General features: G+C 41.3%; 1 protein-coding gene across 4 annotated transcripts in view; it reads right to left on the reverse strand.

The window, feature by feature from the left end:
* Positions 1-20,189, reverse strand: part of TANC2 (tetratricopeptide repeat, ankyrin repeat and coiled-coil containing 2) — a 331,148-nt gene that overhangs the window by 88,211 nt on the left and 222,748 nt on the right. For all 4 annotated transcript variants that reach the window (XM_044447243.1, XM_044447244.1, XM_044447242.1 and 1 more), the window contains 5 exons: positions 17,965-18,246; positions 15,512-15,645; positions 10,053-10,284; positions 9,764-9,930; positions 6,598-7,205 (listed from right to left, as the gene is read on the reverse strand). In XM_044447243.1, coding sequence (XP_044303178.1) covers positions 6,598-7,205; positions 9,764-9,930; positions 10,053-10,284; positions 15,512-15,645; positions 17,965-18,246 — 1,423 coding nt within the window. The remainder of the gene's footprint in view (positions 1-6,597; positions 7,206-9,763; positions 9,931-10,052; positions 10,285-15,511; positions 15,646-17,964; positions 18,247-20,189) is intronic.

Raw genomic sequence — 20,189 nt, forward strand, 5'->3', positions numbered from 1 at the left:
TTCTTTCTGCATGATTGATTGCACTGCAGCAATGGGGGCAGGGTTCTTGGTGACAAGAGGAAACCCTTAACTTGCTTGACCTTTGGGGTGAAAGAGGCAGGAAATTAGATGGGTGGAAGAACACAAGGGGATTCAGCAGCTCAATGATACTTCAGTTCCTTTCCCCCACAGCTTCTCTTGCATTCTTCAACTTGCAAAGAGCCTCACCCCTCTCCTCTGAACTTATCAAGTCTTTCAGATTGCACATAGTAGGCATGTCATGAGCAGAGCCAGCTGGAGCTGGGGGTCAGACTAGATGGCTCAGGAGACCCCTTCTGACTTGCTCAGTTTCTACCTTTCTATGTTTCTGCAACTGCAACTATCCACATAAATGGCTATAACAGAAGGAAGAGAAAGGGAGGTGGAATCGCGCTATATGTTAAAGATACATATCTCTTTACAGCTTCTGGAATTTGCTTAGATATAAGGCTATGTACAAATATTGTAAATAAATAAAGTTAAATTTCTGAGTCTTGATACCATAATAAAATTGGTAAATATGTATGAGCTAAATCTGAATAAATTTACCAATTATAAGTCTTTGTTTAGGAGATGCAATTATGGGAGGAAATGGCATGATGAAGATGAACAGAAAAAGATTGTACAAGTTCTTCCAGGAAAATATTGGCATGATATTTCAACTATATATTTCAGTATATGGATATACTTCCAATCTTATGCAAAAAGAGTTTTAAAACATTTATTCCTTTTCACATAGGTATTACTCCAGAATAAATTTGCTTAAGGATTCACTAGATTTGATACACAAAGCGTATGAATTGGATCTCTGTTCATGTACACATTTCTTGGGTTTTTGCTATGATAATGAATAAGATAGACAATAAGTATTTGAATCATTAAAACATCTAATAAGGAGATATTTTGAATTATTAATTTTGGGCTGCATGGTTTCTTCTGATATGGGATTTTGCTAAGCCCTTTATTGGAGGTACTTTTATTATCACAGCAGCCTATTAAGATGGTGTTGAGAGAGATTTGATTTCTGGTACCATGGTTTATGTTGGTCAGAGATAGACTTGGAAGACTTGTGTCCACCTGAAGAATGGTGAGTTTGACTAAAAAGGCTTTAAATAGATTCCTGTAGAGGATGGAGAAGGACATGCAAAGGTAAGGACTACAGTTCTCATGCTAGAAGTGCAGCTGTAGTGGCCCTGTCATACTTCTTAATAAGAATGCAGGGAGGCCACCAGAACAGAAAGAGCACAAAGCGTTAAGACCCACTGTGTTGCCTAAACTATTGGATGAGCCTGTTTATAAACAACAAAAACAACACAAAGGCTAGCTTCAGATTGGGCTCAGGTTCTTAGAGTTATAGAAATGCTCATAAATTAATGCCCAGAATAATCCATACTTAATCAGAGTAATTAAGTAATCCATACTTAAGAGTCCAAATAGTTTTAAATCACACACAACAGAACTTAGCCTTCCAGAACACATCTTTTCACAAATCAGCCAGGTTTTGTTGGTTTGTCCCATTCAACAACCTATTTTCTATTGCACTGTCCACTGAATAGAGTATCTCTACTCCCAAGATTAACAGTAACATATATTTTCATTCAATTGGAAATGAGTTCAGCCAGAAATGTCTTGCTTTTCAAATAAAAAGGGGAAAAAAGCAAAGCAAAGGTATCATTACTTGGCTAAGCAGTACTGTAAGTGAGAAAGATCTTGGAAGTGTTATAGATGACAAACAGAATATGATGTGGTTGCAAAAAGGGCAAATGCTATTTTAAGCTGTATAAATAGAAGTATCGCTTCTAAATCATGTGAACTACTCATTCCCCTTTACTCAGCACCAGTTAGGCCTCATCTGGAGGACTGTGTCCAGTTCTGGGTTCCACCGTTTAAGAAAGATGCAGACAAACTGGAAGGAATTCAGAGGAGAGCAACAAGGATGATCCAGGGACTGGAAACAAAGCCCTCTGAGGAGAGATTGAAAGACCTGGGTCTGTTCAGCATCAGAAAGAGAAGACTGAGGGGAGGTATGATAGCACTCTTCAGATAACTGAAAGTTTGTCACAAAGAGGAAGGCCAGGATCCCTTCTCGATCATACCAGAGTGCAGGACACAGAATAATGGGTTCAAGTTACAGGAAGCCAGGTTCTGGCAGAAATTCCTGACTGTTACAGCTGTATGACAATGGAACCAATTACCTAGGGATGTTTTGGGTTCTCCCACACTAGAGGCATTCAGGACACAATGGGATAGCCATCTGAGAGGGATGGTTTCACTTGGTGTCCTGCACAGAGCAGGGGATTGGACCCAATGGCCTTCTGGCTACTCTGAACTCTACTATTCTATGATTCTAAATGAAAACCTAGATACTGTGGACTTTATGGAGAACTGATGGAATTGAGAGAACAAGTGGGATGCAGTCATGGATCTAAGCTCTATAGGAAGCACAGGGAGGGGTGTGCTAATGGAAACATTGCTCTGTACTTTAAACAGGGTAGAGTTCAGCAGATCTGAATATCTAAAGGATGTGAACTACTCCACAGAGTTAGTGTACATAACAATACCTGGCTCCAAAACTAATTTTGAACTAAGAACAGAAAGCTTGGGGTGAGCTTGTGATGAAAAATGAAATCGGAGAAGCCTCAGAAGAAGGAAGAGTGGTTCCAGTTCTGACAGCAAGGTTACATTTTTTGTTGCTCTAAGTGGCTATGCCCTAGAACAATGGGTCATTGAACTTCCAAGAATGGAAGCAATACTCGATTTAATCATTAGTAAGTTTGCACAGAACCTAGTATGAGAACCAACTGGACCAAATGGAGTGGAAATAGTGACCACAGTTCTATCAGATTTAATATACATTTATATAGAAGATTGCCAACAGTCAATCTGACTTCAAACAAAAAAACTTCTCTAAATGGGGGAACTGGTAAAAAGGAAGCTGAAAGGGAGAGTAAAGAGAAAAAAATTCTTGAAAATTTTTGAGAGTCCTAAAAGTCACAATAATAGAAACTGAGATACCATGCATACCACAAGTTAGGGATGAGAGCAGTAAGTCAGAAAGTCACCAGCATAGTTACTGAGCCATGTCAAGGAAGCTATTTGAGAAAAGAAGGCTTCAGAAAATTGAAGTCTTGATCAAATGAGAAAAAGAGATCACTAGCTTGCTTAAGGGAAGCGCAAGCAGGTAAGAGACACAAAAAAGCATTTGAGGAGCATATTGCTAACAACATCAAGGTCAACAATAAATATATAAGAATCAAGAAAACACCTAGAAGGCAGTGGACCATTGGCTGATAATGGAGTTAAAAGTGCACTAACAAAGGATAAGAGATTGCAGAGGAGTGGAACCAATTCTTTACAACCGTCTTCACTGCAGAATATACAGGACAGATACCTGCAGAAGATACACGACAGACACCTGCAGAAGATACAGGACAGATACCTGTGCCTAAACAAATGTTTTCAGAAAGGAAGTCTGAGGAACCAAGGCAAGTACTGATGTCTTAAGATAGAATTCTCAACTGTATTGACAAAACAAATCACCAGGCCCAGATGATATTAATTCTAGAGTTCTTAAAGAATTCAAATATGAAATTGCTGACCATCCTACAAAAATATGTATTAAGTCCCTAAGATCAGCCTAAGCTCTAGAGGACCGAGAAACAGCCAATGTTACACCAATTTCTAAAAAGAATCCAGGCCAGTTAACTTAATGTCTGTTTTGAGGAAATTGGTTGAAAGCATTATTAAAGATAGGATTAGTAAGCATCCAGAAGGAGAAGTACTGCTAAAAAAAGAATCAGCATGGTTTCCACATGCTGGAAAGTCCTCCCTCACTAATCTATTAAAGTTAACTGATAATGTGAAATCACAAAATAATAGAGATGGAAGGAGGAGGAGGCAATAAGGCCATCAGGTCCAGCTGCCTACTCAATGAAGATCTAAAAGTTAAAGCAACTATGAAGAGGCAGTGGGGTTTGCCACCTCTTACTGGAATTCCAACAAGTTGACTGCCTTATGGATGGTGCCTGCAGCCTCAGGCTTTTTGGATGACACAACTGGCAGGGAAAGGACACCTGGTGAAAGAAATGCCTCAAGCCAGTGATGTCACATTATTTGTGCAGCTTGAAGTTTGCTATCCTACCCAAAATGAGCAACACCTTAAGTGGGGCAGGGATGAAAGGAAGTGAAGGGGAAAGTGGGAGGATAGAAGGAAGATGAGGAGAGGGCAAGGGAAGGACACTCAGGTGAAACTGCAGTGACGGTGGGAGAAATCTAGGGCATGTGGAAAGATGGGCAAAAAGAGAGTGCAGGGGTGTACATGATTTAGAAGATTCTACAAATAAGCTGAGTTCCTGGGCTGGGGTGCAGAGTCAGATTACAGGCAGTTTAACTCTGCCTCCTTGTGAGAAAGAAAGCTTTTATCAGTAGCCCCTGGGTTGGACTAAATAAGCAACTTGCTAGTTCTGCTTTGGACAGCACAAAAGACTTGGGGATTGAACAGAGTTTTGTGTTAGATTCAAGCCAGCACAAGGGACTGCTGTAGGTTTTTCATGGGCTACTCATTCAGGAGTTCCTGAAGGCAGCAGTTATGTCCTGGGAAGAAGAACCCTTCTGTGATGTATACCGTAAAACATGATATTGCTTATGGAGCATTAATTACCCTATTTTGGTTGAAGTTTAAATAGATCTTTTGTCCATGTAACTAGGGAAGCTTTCAATTAAAATCCATCCAAACAACTGTGGTCCAACTGATGCAAGCAATGGAGCAAGGGGAGTTTGACATTCCCCCTTTCTCCAGACCTGCTAACAGTATCCCTAACTGATGGCTGACCAGTTGCATCTTGAACATCTGCGCCTCCACAACCTTCCTAGATAATTGGTTCCATTGTCATATTACTCTAATAGTCAGGAGGTTTTTTCCCTGAGGTTCAGCAGGAATCTGGATTCCTGTAACTCTGCAATGATCAAGAAGAGTCCTGGCATTCCTCTGTGTGAGAATCTTTCAAGTACCAGAAGAATGCCATCATACATCCTCTCAGTCTTCTTTTCTCCAGCTTAAACATGCCCATGTTGCATAAAGGGGAACCAGTACTTCACATGATTTGGAACTAATGCTTCAATTCAAGTAGCTCAATGTAGCATTTGCCTTTTTTTGCAGCCACATCACATTGTTGACTCATATTCTGCTTGTGATTTACAGCAATTCCAAGATCCTTCGCACTTGTTGAGCCTTGTATTTCCCAACTTTTAGGTGTGCTTTGGTCCCCTTTTCCTAGGTGCAGAGCTTAGTATGTATCCCTACTGAATTTGATTCTGTAGTTTTCAGCCTAGCACTCAGTTCTAGAGATTTGAACTCAAAGTAATGAGGTGTTCCTTGACTATTTTCCTATCAATGTGATCATTAGAGCAAATGACAATGGAACCAATTAGCTAGGGAAGTTGTAGGTTCTCAAGAGGCATTCAAGTGTCAGCTTGATAGCTATCTGAGAAGGATGGTTTAACTGGGAGTCCAGCACTGAGTAGGTGTTGGACCCAATGGCCTACTCAGCCTCTTCCAAGTCTACTATTCTATGATTCTATGACCAAGTTTGCTGATGACAGGGAATTATTTAGTTGTTAAACCAAAAGGAGTGTGAGGAGCTCCAAAATGATCTACACAAAGCACTCCCTATGGGTCTGCCCTGGAAGACTGGAGACTGTAGCTTCTGCAAATACCACAGTTAGAATAACAATGGAAACCAGAAAGTCTGAGTACTGATAGTTTCTAAGACAATTCAATTATAAACCCTTAGACAGCTCAGGACAACATTACCTAATGCTCCTCTAATATGAACCTACCCAAATACTACAATTGTCATATGAAGCTTTTCTCTGAGTCTTCTTGAAAGGAGGCTTGGAAGATGGCAACCAACAAAAGATTATTTTCAATCATAGCCCAATATTGTATTAACTATTTGTAGGAACTGTTTTACATTTTTATGTTAAAGATCTTATTTTATGCATTTTGTATTTTAATTTTTGTGAGCCACTGAGAGAGATTTCTCTACTGGGAAGTACAGAAATAAGTAAAATGAATTAAAATTTTAGGGAAAGCTTCAGTTCCTCCACCCATCCCATATTTTTTGCTCTAAAAACTACATCTTCCCACTTCCTGCTTTATACGTGACTGAGGCAGACTCATGTTCCGACATATGTATGTGCCACTGATGCATCTTGCATGGTGTTCATGTTTTTCTCAAAAATATCTTAAAAATTTCCCTTCCTCTCATCAAAGGCAAGCAGCATGACCTCAAAGACTGCCTACTTGCCAATGTCCTTTCACATTCCTTGCATCAGTCCTCCATAAATAAAGTAGAATGGTCACAGATAGATGCAGATCACTGAACTGTTATTATCAACTAATTTTCCATTCCTGCTTCAGGCAATGTTGTTTATCCTCAGCCAATGCTGAGTTATGGTATAAATATAGAAAGCGCTGTGCTAGTTTTCTTAAAGTTGTATCTCAGTATCATCACCTAGGGTCACTTTTGACATGATCTCTCAGTCAGCTTTCCTTGTCAGAATTGATGGGTTACTTACCTTGGGTCACAGAGAAACTTGGTTTTTTCTCCTTCTTCTCTCCAAATGAGCCACTCTCGAAAAGATGGATGGACAAACATTCGGGTCATATCTCTGCGCTTGATAAGAAACATGGAGAGGTTATCCATCCTCTGTTGAAAGTCCTCCCATTCTAAGGTACCTTTAATACTCCCTGCATTGATGGCCTGGAAAATATGCTCATCAGTCAGAGGATGCAGAGATGCCACTGCCACATTCAAGAGAGGCATTACCCGGTCAAAGGAAGACTGTGTTGGGAATTTCATATTGCACTGCAGTAGATACACCTCTGAAAGGGAAACAGGAACTACCTTGTAGCTGGAACTTTTTAACACCAAATAGCCCTTTTCTATAAGATCAAATGTGAGCTTAAGGTACAGGTACGATCCTTGACTCAAGGTTTTGAGATGAGAACTCAGTTTGCCAAAGGTTGTGTTGTCCATTTTGCCATTCAGAGAAATGTTATTCTGTATCTCAGAACTGCTGTGTATGCGGTGTAGGATATAGGCTTGGAGATCCTGATCTATAGCTTCATTCTCTTCCAGTTTATCCAGGAATATTCTATGGAAGGGCAATAATTTAATTATTTCCTATAAAAAGAGAGAGAAAAGAATAACATTCCAGAGCATCAGATGGTACATGAATACATTTAATCTCCCACTGAGGTATGAATCTTGCCATATTTTCACCTCCCTGAAGGAAAAATCAGAGGCTACACATGGTGTTGCTGTCATATTGGCACCAAATGGGACTACTGTATATTAATATGTATTTAGTTTTTACTCTGCTCTTAAGTCAAAAGACATTCCAAGAGTGATTTAAATTGATCAATAACAAGACAGTGCCTGTTCTCAGGTATACAGTCCTAAAGACATAACACAAAAGGGAAAGGGACTGAGGAGGAGGAGAAAAAAAGCACCAGTTCTTAGTTATATCAAGTACAGTTCTGTTAAATGTCCCTGTGGGATACAGTTAAACTAAATTAAAATAAAGTTAAGGTCAAATTTTCAAATTACCTCTCAAAACCATAATCAAAAGGATAAGGTAAAAAGAGGGTTGAACTGACCCTCTTTATGTATTTTTTATTTGCTAATGCACTCTATAGACTCTAAAGTTTTTCATTTTGGAAAAAGAAATCAAATGCACAGGCATAAGATGGTAGTTTTTCCTTATATTTTTCATGTATTAATTTGTTGCAGTGCTTTCCTTCAGTAAAACCTATAAAATGTAGCCCTTTGTGTATGCAAGTTTTGAATGTTTTAGAATGAATTGTGTCACGAGCTAGGTTATTCTCTACAAACGGGGTTTGTAGGGCACATCTGTGGCAAGGCCTGTATGTTTAAAACTGTTTAAGCTTCTCTATCTGTAGCATTAATACAACAAAAACTCTACAGGTTGGTGGGATGGAATAACACCTTTAAAATAAAGATGAAATAAACTTCCTACACAGCATGCCAATGTTGACACGGAGAAAGGAATCTTGATTCACTGCAAAATCCAAGATTACCCCAATGAACTGGTTTCTCTAAGATGGGTTCAAGTGAGCTTTCTCTTCATTCAGATACAGAGTAAGTTTCTATAAAAAATGTCAGGGAGACAGTACAAATGATCTCCTCTCTTTTAGACCTGCACCTAGTTGTCAATATAGGGGTATCCAGCCCTTGGATATGAAGGTAAGCCTCCACAAACATGCACTCATTGAAGACACTTAGTGTGGTGGCAAGTCCAAAGCACAACATCCAAAAGTCGTAGATATTGGACTCAATGGTAAAATGGAAAAGAAAATTGATATTCTTGATTGCATGGCAATATGGAAATATCGTCCTTCAGATCCTTCAGATTAGTTGAAGTCTTCCATTCTTCTCTGATATGGTGAATCTGGTATAGAAACCGTTGTGAAACTAATATGTGGGAATGTGGTATAGTATGACAGCTTTCACAAGAAAAGTATCCACTTCTTCAACAATGCTGGTGATGGGGCTGTAACCTTAATGGCACTGTTAGGGGGAGAGTGTCAAGTTCCATCCTGTAATACTCCCATATAATGAAAAGGATCCAAGAATTTCAAATATTATGAACAAAAACTGATAGAACAGGAGGCCAGACAAGTTCTAAAGTGGGGTGATGGAAGGACAAAAAAAAAAAAAAAAGGAAGTTGGAGACCTAAAGACAATATTTACCATTATTGTCCTGCTTCCTGCCAACAGCTCCACAGTTTCAAAGGCATTCCTCCAAAGAGAAGCCCACAACCTCAGAGCTACTACAACTTGTATGTTTTTAAAGGCCTAACCATGTGTTCAAGCCTCTACTTGGTGTGTCCACTCCCAGTTAGGAAAGATACAGTGAACACCTGCCAGGAGGAGGCTGTTTACTGACATAACAAGCACCCATCCACACACTGTGGCCCTCACAGTGATTGCAGAGATTGTGGACAGAAAAGAACCAATACAGTAAGAAAAATGGCAGGACAGAAAGATATAGCAGAATAATAAACACATCAGCAATTGTTCTATGAACAGCAAACAATGTGAAAAGTTCACCATGAAGCTCAAAGGATACATGCTGGGACAGTGAAGGAGGGATCCCTAAGCTATAGTTTCCCAAACTGAGCTCCACCCAGCCCAGAGCCCATATGTGTGATACACAGAGGCTACAAAGAAGAATGATCAGTTCACAGTCTTTGGAACCAATTGAGAGGACTAGAGGATTGACAGCCTGGCACCAGTAAGCAACCTCATCTGAGGATGCAAGGCCTGATACAGTAGCATCTATTTATAATGGCTGCTACCACCGAGAGTAAAAAACAAATTCAGTGTCCTCAGTTCCTGAGCACTCTTGGTCCCTGGGGAACAACTGACTAAAGTTTCCACTAGGGTCCCTTCAGCTTCTCTGAAGCCCCTTGTATCCCTAGGAGAGTTCAGCAAAATTACAGGCTTTACTCAGAACACTGCATTGAAATCCCACTAGCATGAACTCAAAATGTAATGTTTCTCTTGCAAACTTACCTGTTACCCCTCAAAGTCTTGGTTTTGGTGATAAGAGGGTAAAAGATTTATTAGGATTCAGGCAAAGTACAGATACAAATAGCTGTCCATATTTTGACTTTAAGGACTGAATTTAAAACTAAAATAACTACTTCTCAACCTACCTGTAGACTTGTTCTAACTGTCACAATCAGCTTCAGCCAGGATGGAAATTTCCCTATCATTTTGCTGAGGAAAGACACTATTGTGTCCCCATAATCAGGTTTGTGAAATTCAGCTTCATTTAAACCATCAATCAATATGATGAAATCTTCATTGGGGATCTTGCGTTCTGAGAAGTGGGAGATATATATACATAAAAAATGGTTAAGATGGTTTAAAGTCAGGATTCAGTCATATATTGCTATCAAATATTGAAGCACTATTTCTATTTTGCCTCATGTTTTTCATTACCTTTATGAAGACTTTCCAAGGGCTCCAGAACTCCCCTCCGGAAAGAAGCCAGGGGATCCTGTACGCAGGATCGTAGGCTAAGCATGCTTTGCAGATGTGGTTCCCGCAACAGCTGCTCTCTGTAGGCAACAAACTGTGGGGAGCGGCAGAGCAAGGCTGCTACATTGTGTACAAACTCTGGCACAAGACAGGTGTAAGCATTATCTGCTTGGCAGTAATGATAAGCAACAACCTACAAAAAAGGGAACAAACATCAGTTCCTCAGTGGACATATATGAAATGAAAGAGGCACTTGCTTGTTAGTTTTCATTCACTTGATCAAGAAAATGAATCCTATGCTAAAGGCATGTGCCAATAGGAACTGGGAAGAATGAAGAATTAATCCTTTAAAAATACTGCAACTGCCATACCATTTGAAGAATTAAAGCACAGCTCTTTGCTAAGACAGGCAGTAATAGATAGAAAACATTGCTTGGTATATTGGGTCATAAGACCACAGCTTCAAGTTCCACTCTGGATTTCTAAAAGAACAACATGTGTAGACTTTTCTGCTTTTGTGGGCATCTTTGTCTTTACCCCCTCAAGGGAGACAGATCCAGGACAATGGTGGCTTCAATATCCAGGCCACTCCCTTGGTGAACAACATTCCCATTCAAAAGAACCTTGCTTCTCCTGAAGTCACTTGGGCAGCAAGTCTGTGCACCTACTTGCACAGGACAGCATACGGAGGCACAACAAGTAATGTTTGGTTCTCATACCTGGATTAATTTTAGTTTGTTCCATATAGTAGTCAGCTGGGTTGATCCTGAGACATAAGAGGGGAGAAAGGAGGCTTGCCAAGCCAAACCCTCAAGACTAAACAGATCAAGGAGAACTGGGAAGGTAAACTACTCTTTGGTCTCCAATTCCCTTATTAACCCCAATATTGACCAATTAATAATGTCTGAAGGGCCTCCTCACAGCAGAAAGACAAAAATCAGTTGCAGTAGTAATCCAGTGCCCAAAGGCTGGTTTCACCTATCTATAGTCCAAAAACTGGTAAGGCAGCACTACAAGAGCTATGGGTTAAGCAAAAGCAGAGGAAAAAAGCAGTTGGGAAGAGAGCATCCTAAACCTAGGAACTTTTAAAGACACAGTCCACTACAAGGGCTACAACAATGTGGTTATAAAAAAGCCACATTGGACTGAAGAGCCAATGTGGTGTAACGGACTGTGACTGAGAAGCCCTGAACTCCTATCTCCAGTCAACCCTGAAGCTTTGGGCCATTCACTGACTCTCAGGAAGAGGAGCACTATGGGCTCTTTGGAGGAAAATAAAGAGGTATATAATGAATAGACCAGTAAAATACCTGGGATGTGTAAGCCCTCAGTTATTCATGTATATCTTGAGGCCTTGAGATAAAGGTCTATCTTAATTTGGTAGCAAAAAGATGACCAGGTTGACGCAGGCAGTAGTAAATGAGATGGGCACTGAAGTCTTATAGCTGGGAGAAAGACCTCCACTTTATTGCTGCCTTTGAAGCCTCAGAGACTTTATGGACAGAAAGCTGAGCCCAGCCTTTTAATGATCTTCAACATCTACAATCAAAGCTTCCTGTCCCTTTGTAAATATGGTTCCTGCCAATATGGTTACCAACCCCAGTCATTCCCTTCAGGCTTAGCACCTGCTAGTGTGCCACAAATGGAGGTATTTCTTTAGGAACTAGAGTTCTGCAACAGTCATTGCACGAATAAATAGATCAGGGCAAAAAGGCTTACGAAGATGAATGCTGAACCACGTAACTTGCACTTGCCTCTCACTCTTTGGGTTCACCAATCTCTGCTTTCACCAGTGGTTTCTTGAGATCCCATCAAAGTTCCAGATCCCTCTCCACTGCTGGTCATGATTGATGAAGAGGAGCAGTTTGAACTAGCCCAGATTTCAGACTTTCACTTACACCACAGCATTTGCAATACTTAGTGGATTTGGGAATCTGCACAAAATGTGTGTGTATCTCTGTCTGTCAATCATTTCCACGGGCTATATTATAGCAAACTAGGCCTGGCGGACTTGTTGGTAAGAGGAGGCTATTATGAGGAGGGTAATGAAGTGAGACTCAGCCTCAGTTTGGGAGAAGTTATGGCCTATGAACCAATTCTGAGTCAGAAGGGAAGCTACAGACTTAGGTCCTGCAATGGGAAGCCAGATACCTGATAATTTTACCTGGCTTTCCACTAGCTTATAAACTGAGAGAGGGTGAAATTTAGGATGTTGATAAGAGCTATCTTTTACAGCTGGTAAACCTGACCTTCAGAGTACCCTCTTTTTTGACTAGAGATGCTTTCCATGGGTACAGTGTGGCAGGAGGAGGACTCTGCAGGAAAAGTAAAGTTGCTTACTTGTAAGTGTCATTCTTCGAGTGGTTATCTGTGCATTCACATGCATGGGCTCTGCATGTGCACAGAGCCTTTTATAGGGAAGATTTTATAGCTGAGATGTTTTGGTGGGAAGTCCTCCCCGACCCCAGTATATAGAAGAGTTTCCTGCCCAATTCCTCAACTCAAGTGACCTGACACTGACACTGTGGTCCTGTGTTGAGGAAGAGGGTCCAGTATCCCACCTGTGCAGCAGTTAGGATGGCTACAACATTGATAGATGTCACCAAAGAGAAGGAAAGTGGGTTGTGTGAATGCATGGATTACCACTTAAAGAATGATAGTCATAGGTAAGCAGCCTTATTTTCTTCTTCATGGTCTCTGTGCATCATACATATAGCTGAATGGCAACTTTACCTGCTGGAGGGAGGTGGCATTGTTACTGTAGGGTGGAGGAGAGAACTGCTCTGCTGAAGGTGCTGTCTGTTCTGGCACACACATTGAGCCAGTAGTGTGTTATTGAAGGTTGATGGTTTGACCATGTGGCTACGTACCTTGCAGAGGTCAGATAGGGGTATGCCAGCATGGAGTGCTGTACAGGTTGCTGTTGCTTGTACTGAGTGACCCCTTAATGGGCCGAATAGGTTAGGGAGAGGTCAGGGTCAGGTGAGCCATTACGAGGATATTGGAAAGCCTTTATTCCTGTCACTGTACCATATGAACAGTCTTTGTGAGAGGTGATCTGTAGAAGACCAGGACTCTCTGCACATAAGAGTGTACGGTGCTGCTTTGGCTAGATTTTTTTTGCGGGGTGGGGGCATGCGAAGAAAGCTGACAGGACAATGTCCTTGTTGAGCTAGAAAGTTGAGACTAGTTTTGGGAAGGAAGAGGGGATCTTGGTGGAGCTTCCTTTTGCGGAAGTTCAGGTATGGTGGGTCTATTTGTAGAGCAGCCAGGTTGCTGGAACAGTAGGCCAAATGATCACTACCAGGTAGATGGTTTTCCAGGAGAGTAGGTTTAGTTTCACTGTGCCCATGGACTCAAATGGCTTCTTTGTGACAGTCTGGAGCATGACGGAGAGGCTCCAGGCTGGTGTTGGGGGGAAGACGAGGGAGGGGCAAAGTTCTTGAGGCTTCAGAGGAACTGGTGAGTAAAGCAGTGAGACACAGTGGAGAACCCCTGGATTGGAGACTGGAAGGCTGAGACTGCTGCTGCATAGATGTGAATGGACACTGCCTTGAGTCCATGTTGAAATAGGGAATTCAGGAAGAGGAGGAGTTGTTGTATTGAACATCTGGTCAGGTTGAAGCTGAGTTGGGCAACAAAGCTGGAGAAGATTTTCCACTTGGCACGGTAAGATCATCTTGTGCTGTGCTTTATGGCCACCTCTAATATGGGGCAAAGGTCATAAGAAATCCCTTTTTGTATTGCAAATACCTGGAGTAGAAGCATGGTGTTGCCTCTGAGGAGGTGAGGTCTTAAGGCAGTCACAGGTGATGTTTGGCATCATTGAGATGTTGGTAGGGTGCTTGAGGATGCTGCTGCATGCAAGGCCTGTGAGACTGGAGTGGTTCTGACACAGTGGGCCCTGGAAGAGTGTGATGTCAGGGATGCCTCTGTGCAAGAGTGTTCTCAGTTGGCCAAGTATGGGTTGGGCCAAAGCCCCCCATGGCACTGTGAGTAGTAGGATGCTTATCAGTCTCCACAGCAGTCCCACCACAATAGCAGTCCCACTACTATTCTGTGTGTGGATGGTAATGACCAGTCCAACCTTCCATCCCAGTCTGATAGAGTAGAGCATGACCAGTGTTCAGGCTTGGCATGTAGAGATTCTGATAGGATCAAGGATGATGGAGCGGTATGTCTTGATTCAGAGGCTACCGAGGGGCACACACTCAGGTGGCAGAAGCAACAGGCTGCAAATCGCCCCCTTGCAGATGGAGATGGTGAAAGCAGTTTAATGGGTTGGTACTAAGGTTTGGGTTGCAGAGCTCTCATGATGGAGACTGGTGAGCAGAGTCTGCGTAGTTGATTCCACCATCCTTCTCTTGCTTGATTCTGTCACCCTAACCCTCTGCCTTTTTGCTGAGTTTCCCTGCCTTGACCTGCTTGGCTTGAGGGAATGGTCCAGCATTGATGGGGATTCCATGGCAGGAACTGCAGCTGTGGTTGAGGCAGGTGGAGTCAGTGGAGTTGCCAGGGCCTCTAAAGTGGGGGGGGGGACTCAGGAGATGTGGAGGTCTACTCTGTGAAGGGTCCTGATATAGCAGCCAGCTATTTATTCCTAGACTGATTGATGAAGGCCCAGCAATGCAGGCAGGGCTCCATCACATGGCTGTCTCCCAGGCAGAAGAAATATAAGGAATGGCCATCTATTTTGTGTTTTTTTTTGGGAGGCACCCACAATGCTGCCCCCCCAAACAGTGGTTTGAATGTCATTGTAAGGTGGGAAGTGAATAGGAAAGACAGGATGGGCAAGGTGGAAAAGAAGCAGAGAGGCAAAGATAAAAAGTTGTGGTAGAGATGCAATTTTTTTTAAGGCATAAGAGACTTGGAAAAAAGAAGGGTTGGTAAGAAACTTGACAGGGAAAAGAACAAAGGTTTTAGAAGAGGAGGAGAGGTTAAAGGGTTGTTTGCAGGTGAGGATAGCTACTAGATATGAAGAACTTTGCAGTGCACCCACAATGGCACTTGAAGAACAACGGAGGGATTCTGTAGGAACCCTTCCTCCATGTCGGGACAGGGTTGAGAGAAGAGTTCCTGCCAAACATCTCAGCTACAGCATCTTCCTGAAAGCAGACTCCACACAGGTGCAGAGCCCATGTGTGTGATGCACAGAGACCATGAAGAAGAAGGGTATTTCAAGGGGGTGCTCTAAGTTGCATCATGAACTAAAGAGGATACCACAGTCTAGAGAACTTTGGCTGTTGAGTGGTACCGTATCACAATAATAATAATCTTTATTAGGTCTGTAAAGTTTTATACCTAATTATTGCAGTAACAGTTTTTACTGAGTCTTTTGCTTCTACATCAGGAAGTCAGGTTCTGACAACAAGTGAAAAACAGAATGAAAAGAAGACCTTTAAAAGAAATAAAAATAGTACCTGTGCAGCAAGTCTTCGCATAGTCTCTTCTTGGCGTCTGCGCATTTCTGGGGTTCCAGGGCAGCTGCCACTAGTGATGGAAGAATGAGCAGGAGGTGGCTGAGTGAGGGGAAGCTCTCGGTTTGCATCAGCATCTGTAATGAAGAAAAAACAGATGGGACATCAGCCACTATTCTGTCCCATCAAAAGTGTTCCAGTAAATCCTTCTCTGGACTGGCTTTCAGCCAATAGAAACATTTACTTAAGATTTTAATCCTGACAGAATATGATCAGGTTTTATCTGATAGTTTTAAGGAATGGATCTATGGCTAGGTTCAAGAATATGTGGCAGAAACACCCTAACCTGTTTTTCAATTCATTTTGTATACATTATCATAATTATGAACTTAGCAGAAGGAATGTGCTTGTGAAATGTGAAAAGCAGTGTGCTCAACATTCAAGTTGTCTAAAAACCCATTTACATAGCATTCTATTATCACCCAACTCTTTTAAGTGGTTTAATTTGTAATTGTCAACCTAGCCCTAAAAGGCAAGTAAATCATGTCCATGTATCACAAAAGTCAGCCTACTTTCCCATATGTAAGTTAATATGTGTGAAAAGGGAGTGTCAGAAAATGAGACCCAAATGCAGAAATAGAGAAAGGGAAAGAGAAACATGAAGCAAGCCACATCTACAGTGCCCATCCACAAGTATACCTTTATTTACATTTTAAATGCTACAAAACTCAGCCAAAGGTCTGTAGATTGAGGCAACCAAAACTGATCCATACTCTTAGAAACTGAAAATAGCTTTCTAAAATATCATTTGACTTGATCTCTGTCAGATTTCCAGAGGGAGAACTTTATAATTGTGAAGGAGCCACTAAAAGCTGTTTGTATCTGTTATCATTAAACAGACTCAGCAACAAAATACTAGTCTGCACAAATTACATAACATGGAAACACAGAAAAATAGCAAGTCAGAAGAAGTCTCCTGGGCCATCTAGTCTGACCCCCAGTTCCAGCCAGCTCTTCTCATAGGCATACTGCTGCTAACACTCTGATTCAAGCTACAGTTGCAATAAATGGGAAGACATCCCCAAAATTGGGTGAAATAGCAGCCCGAATGCCATTAGATTGGGATAGGTGCTATGATAAATTCAACCTTGCTTGTGACATTTCCATGTTGCTGTACTATAAGCGGGGATCTCATACTGTCTTGGCCAATACAATCTGTATCCAAATGGGAGTGTATTACTCAAAAGGCAGTATCACCTATCAACCTTGTAAGAAGCAAGCATAGCTCTCTGTTCTAGATTGTCTAGACAATGCAATCTTAAAATTTTGAGCAATTAAACCAAGCATATTCTGAGAACCTATAAAGTAGCAAGAGTTTAAAGTGACATTTGCTTTTATTTCATGCTTATTCTTCCCTTACTAAGCTCCTACAACAAATGCTTTAATAATACAAGATTGGGACCCTCAAAGACACATGGGTAGGGGGTCAGAGAAATTACATTGAATCCCAGGAGCCTGGTCCAACTAGGCACCCTACTTTATATTCCAGGTTACTCAAAGTAGAAGAAAAAACACTACCATTATAGATAATGCTTTATTGATTACAAATATATTGATAAAATAAACAAGCAAAATTTGCACACTATCTGCTTAGATTGCAGGGCTTCCTGAAATGATGGATGTCACTCCAGGGTGTACACTCTGGGGTTCAGGTGGAAAGCCAGTTATATCTAGCTATACTATCTTTTACAGGAGAGATCTCTTTGCCTGCTAGAAAACACCCCAAGCTGTCTGCTTAGTGGGAAATTGTAGGAGGGAGGGGAGACAGCTCAGCTGCCCTAGCTTACTATTAACTAAGGAAAGAGGGATATGTGATGAGCAGTTCACATTGTCTGGTACCTGTTTAACCCTTGAGGCCCATATCAGGCTGTAGGGTTTCTCATGGGAATAAAATGAAGAAAGCTATCTAGCTTAATGCTAAATTAGATAACTGCCCTGAACATTGTGAACAGTTCATGCTAACTCCTTCTTAAAATGCATTCCAGTAAATCTCAACACATCTTTTGTTTCCAGGAACAAACATGGGTAAAAGGGAAGGAGGAAGTCTGGTCATGGCGGTCTTCAACCTGAGTGGTGCAGCAAAGAGAAGGAAGTGTTAAGTCTTACCTCCTCACGCTTTACCATCAACTATCGCCCTGAAGGATATAGTACTATGGCTGTCATCCAGGCTATCAGCAACAACTTGAACACTGAATCTACTGCAATTCAAAGATCATATGCTACAGGACTGGAACATGAATAGTCCACAATCCTTACAAAGGAATGCTTATACACACAGTTGAAAGAATTGTCCCAAACTGTATGTATAAAGGAGAGGGAAATGCATCCTTTTCAGAGATATATAATCTACCCTATAGCACAATACATTAATCCAACTGATACATCTCTCCACTTACGTTTTGGGGAGGCATGGGGACTGTCAGAGGCAATCTGTCTCATGCGTGTGCCATGACAGCTCAGTGCTACCAGTCTGGAAATGATTGCTGTCTTTCCAAAGCCAATATTTCCAACAATCACCACACCTCTGTTCACACTGGCATCAGCACTCTGCAACTGTACATCAATCTCCTGGAATACCCAGTCCCGGCCAACAAATACAGACTCTGTGGTAATGCTGGGTACCTCAAAAAGCAGTGGTTTCAGAGATATGTCAGGAGGTCTGTAAGGTGCAAAGCGTACTGTAAAGAAATAAAGAATATACAACTCAGCATTTCCATAAGCAATTATGGTTAGGGAAGCAAAGAACAACATCTTCCAGTCCTGAAAAATTGCATATTTTTGTCTTAACATAGGTGTCATTGGCATAATACTGCTCTATTGGAATGTAAATAAGTCAGAAAATGGGGAGGGGAGTTAACAGTGGTGTGTGTAGGAAAAAATATATTTTTGTGGTCTCTAACAGTACTGAACCCATCTTTTATTTTTTAACACAGACTGAAATGGGGATGGATAGATTTTTCTATTCCATTTGGTGAGTTTTCTATATTTTGTTTGATTGTCTTCAAATAAATTATAACAATTTTCTACAATCCTGGAAATGGCACATGAACAAATTTGCTCTTGCCACAGCTTCTTATTCCTTCTATTAGTTCATATGGAAGTGTTTTTACATCCAAATAAGCCAAACGATTGTGTGCACTGAATCAGTTGCCAAACATACATATCAGACATAACAGTAAAGTAAAGTTCTGGGGGGACAGGTGAACAACCAACAGTTGATTATGACTCTGGCTTGTAGTGGGAAAGAAAAGCCAGATTTCCCTGTTTGCCCAGACCACTAAATAAATCATGAATAAAAGATCCTCTCTCTCTTGCACCAGGATTAATCAGACAGTGGTTACAAACAGTGATCTTGAGCACTGTTTTATAAACACAGTTGCTTGTGATAAATATGCTAGAGTTCCCTCAGAATGCTGGTATATCATTATGAGTAAACCAGGACAACTTCTAAAAGCAATATCCAAGTCTTTTGGATGATTGCATCAACATTCTTTTTAATTGGCGGAAAACATTAGGAGTGCTCTGTTGTGAGCCAGGGTTCCTCCTTTCACACATTTAAAGCCACAGACATTTCTTGCAAAACATTCTTTATTGATCAAAGCATTTCTCAGATGCACAAACACACAGAATGACTCTCTGAGCATACACAGAGTGGTTTGTTGAATCCAGTTTAGTATTCACCTCAAAGAATTTTCTTTATCAGCATGCCTGAGCTCCATCCCGTTTTTGCTCTGAAAATGAGCATGCCGTCGCTCTGCACACTGTTCATCTAATTGGGCCACCCTTTTCAGCTAGTGTCACAGCATGAGGTCAAGAGCCATAGCCACCTTGTCCATCTCTGAGAAACTCCCCTGTTCCAAGCCACCTTCTGTTAACAGAACATCTTGGTCATTCTCAGAGACTGCCTGCCCACCTGGTGAGCTTGGCCTTGCTTCTCTCATCTCAACATCTGGATCTGGCCCACATTCTGAGGCCCCCTCCTGCTCCTGCTCCTGCTCCTCCTTGCCTGAAGTCCAGCAAGGTGGCCTTGAGAATGTGCACCAACTGTCTTTTTCACTCCCAACTGTCTTTCTTACTCTCTCTTTGGATTTGTTACTTGTATACACATGATTTTCTCACTAAGTTTTTTGTTTGCTGTTTAAATAAGGCAGGATGTAATTAAATGGTGAATAATGCCAATGTAACCTGCTTTGTATTCTTGAAAGGAATCCCCTAAGACTTCTCTTGCCTTTTGTTTACTTAAGACAAGAAGTAAAAAAATATTCTATATTTTACGTTGGCCTCACCAATATGAATTGAAAGTTTATTAAGATGGACACCTGGTAGATTACTAGTACTGGTTGAAGATACCATGAAAACCACACTGAAGCACTCAAAATCATGCTTACTAGAACTTAACAAGGCCTTGTGATACAGTCTCTTTTCAGTCAGGATCCAAAAAAAGCCCAGATCAAACTATCCATTTTAATTCATTCCAGAATTCAGTTTCATTACATAGTTCTACTTTAAACCATTTAGAGACTGTGTTTCCACAATGCTCTTAATGTGTAGAAAAATTACCAGTTGTTTTAAGCGATTTGCTCCTAGGTCTGACTAAAGTCACATCAGTAATTCGACTCAG

The sequence above is a fragment of the Varanus komodoensis genome, unplaced genomic scaffold (assembly GCF_004798865.1).
Source record: "Varanus komodoensis strain SLA01 unplaced genomic scaffold, ASM479886v1 scaffold51, whole genome shotgun sequence".
In the NCBI taxonomy this organism is placed as follows: domain Eukaryota; kingdom Metazoa; phylum Chordata; class Lepidosauria; order Squamata; family Varanidae; genus Varanus; species Varanus komodoensis.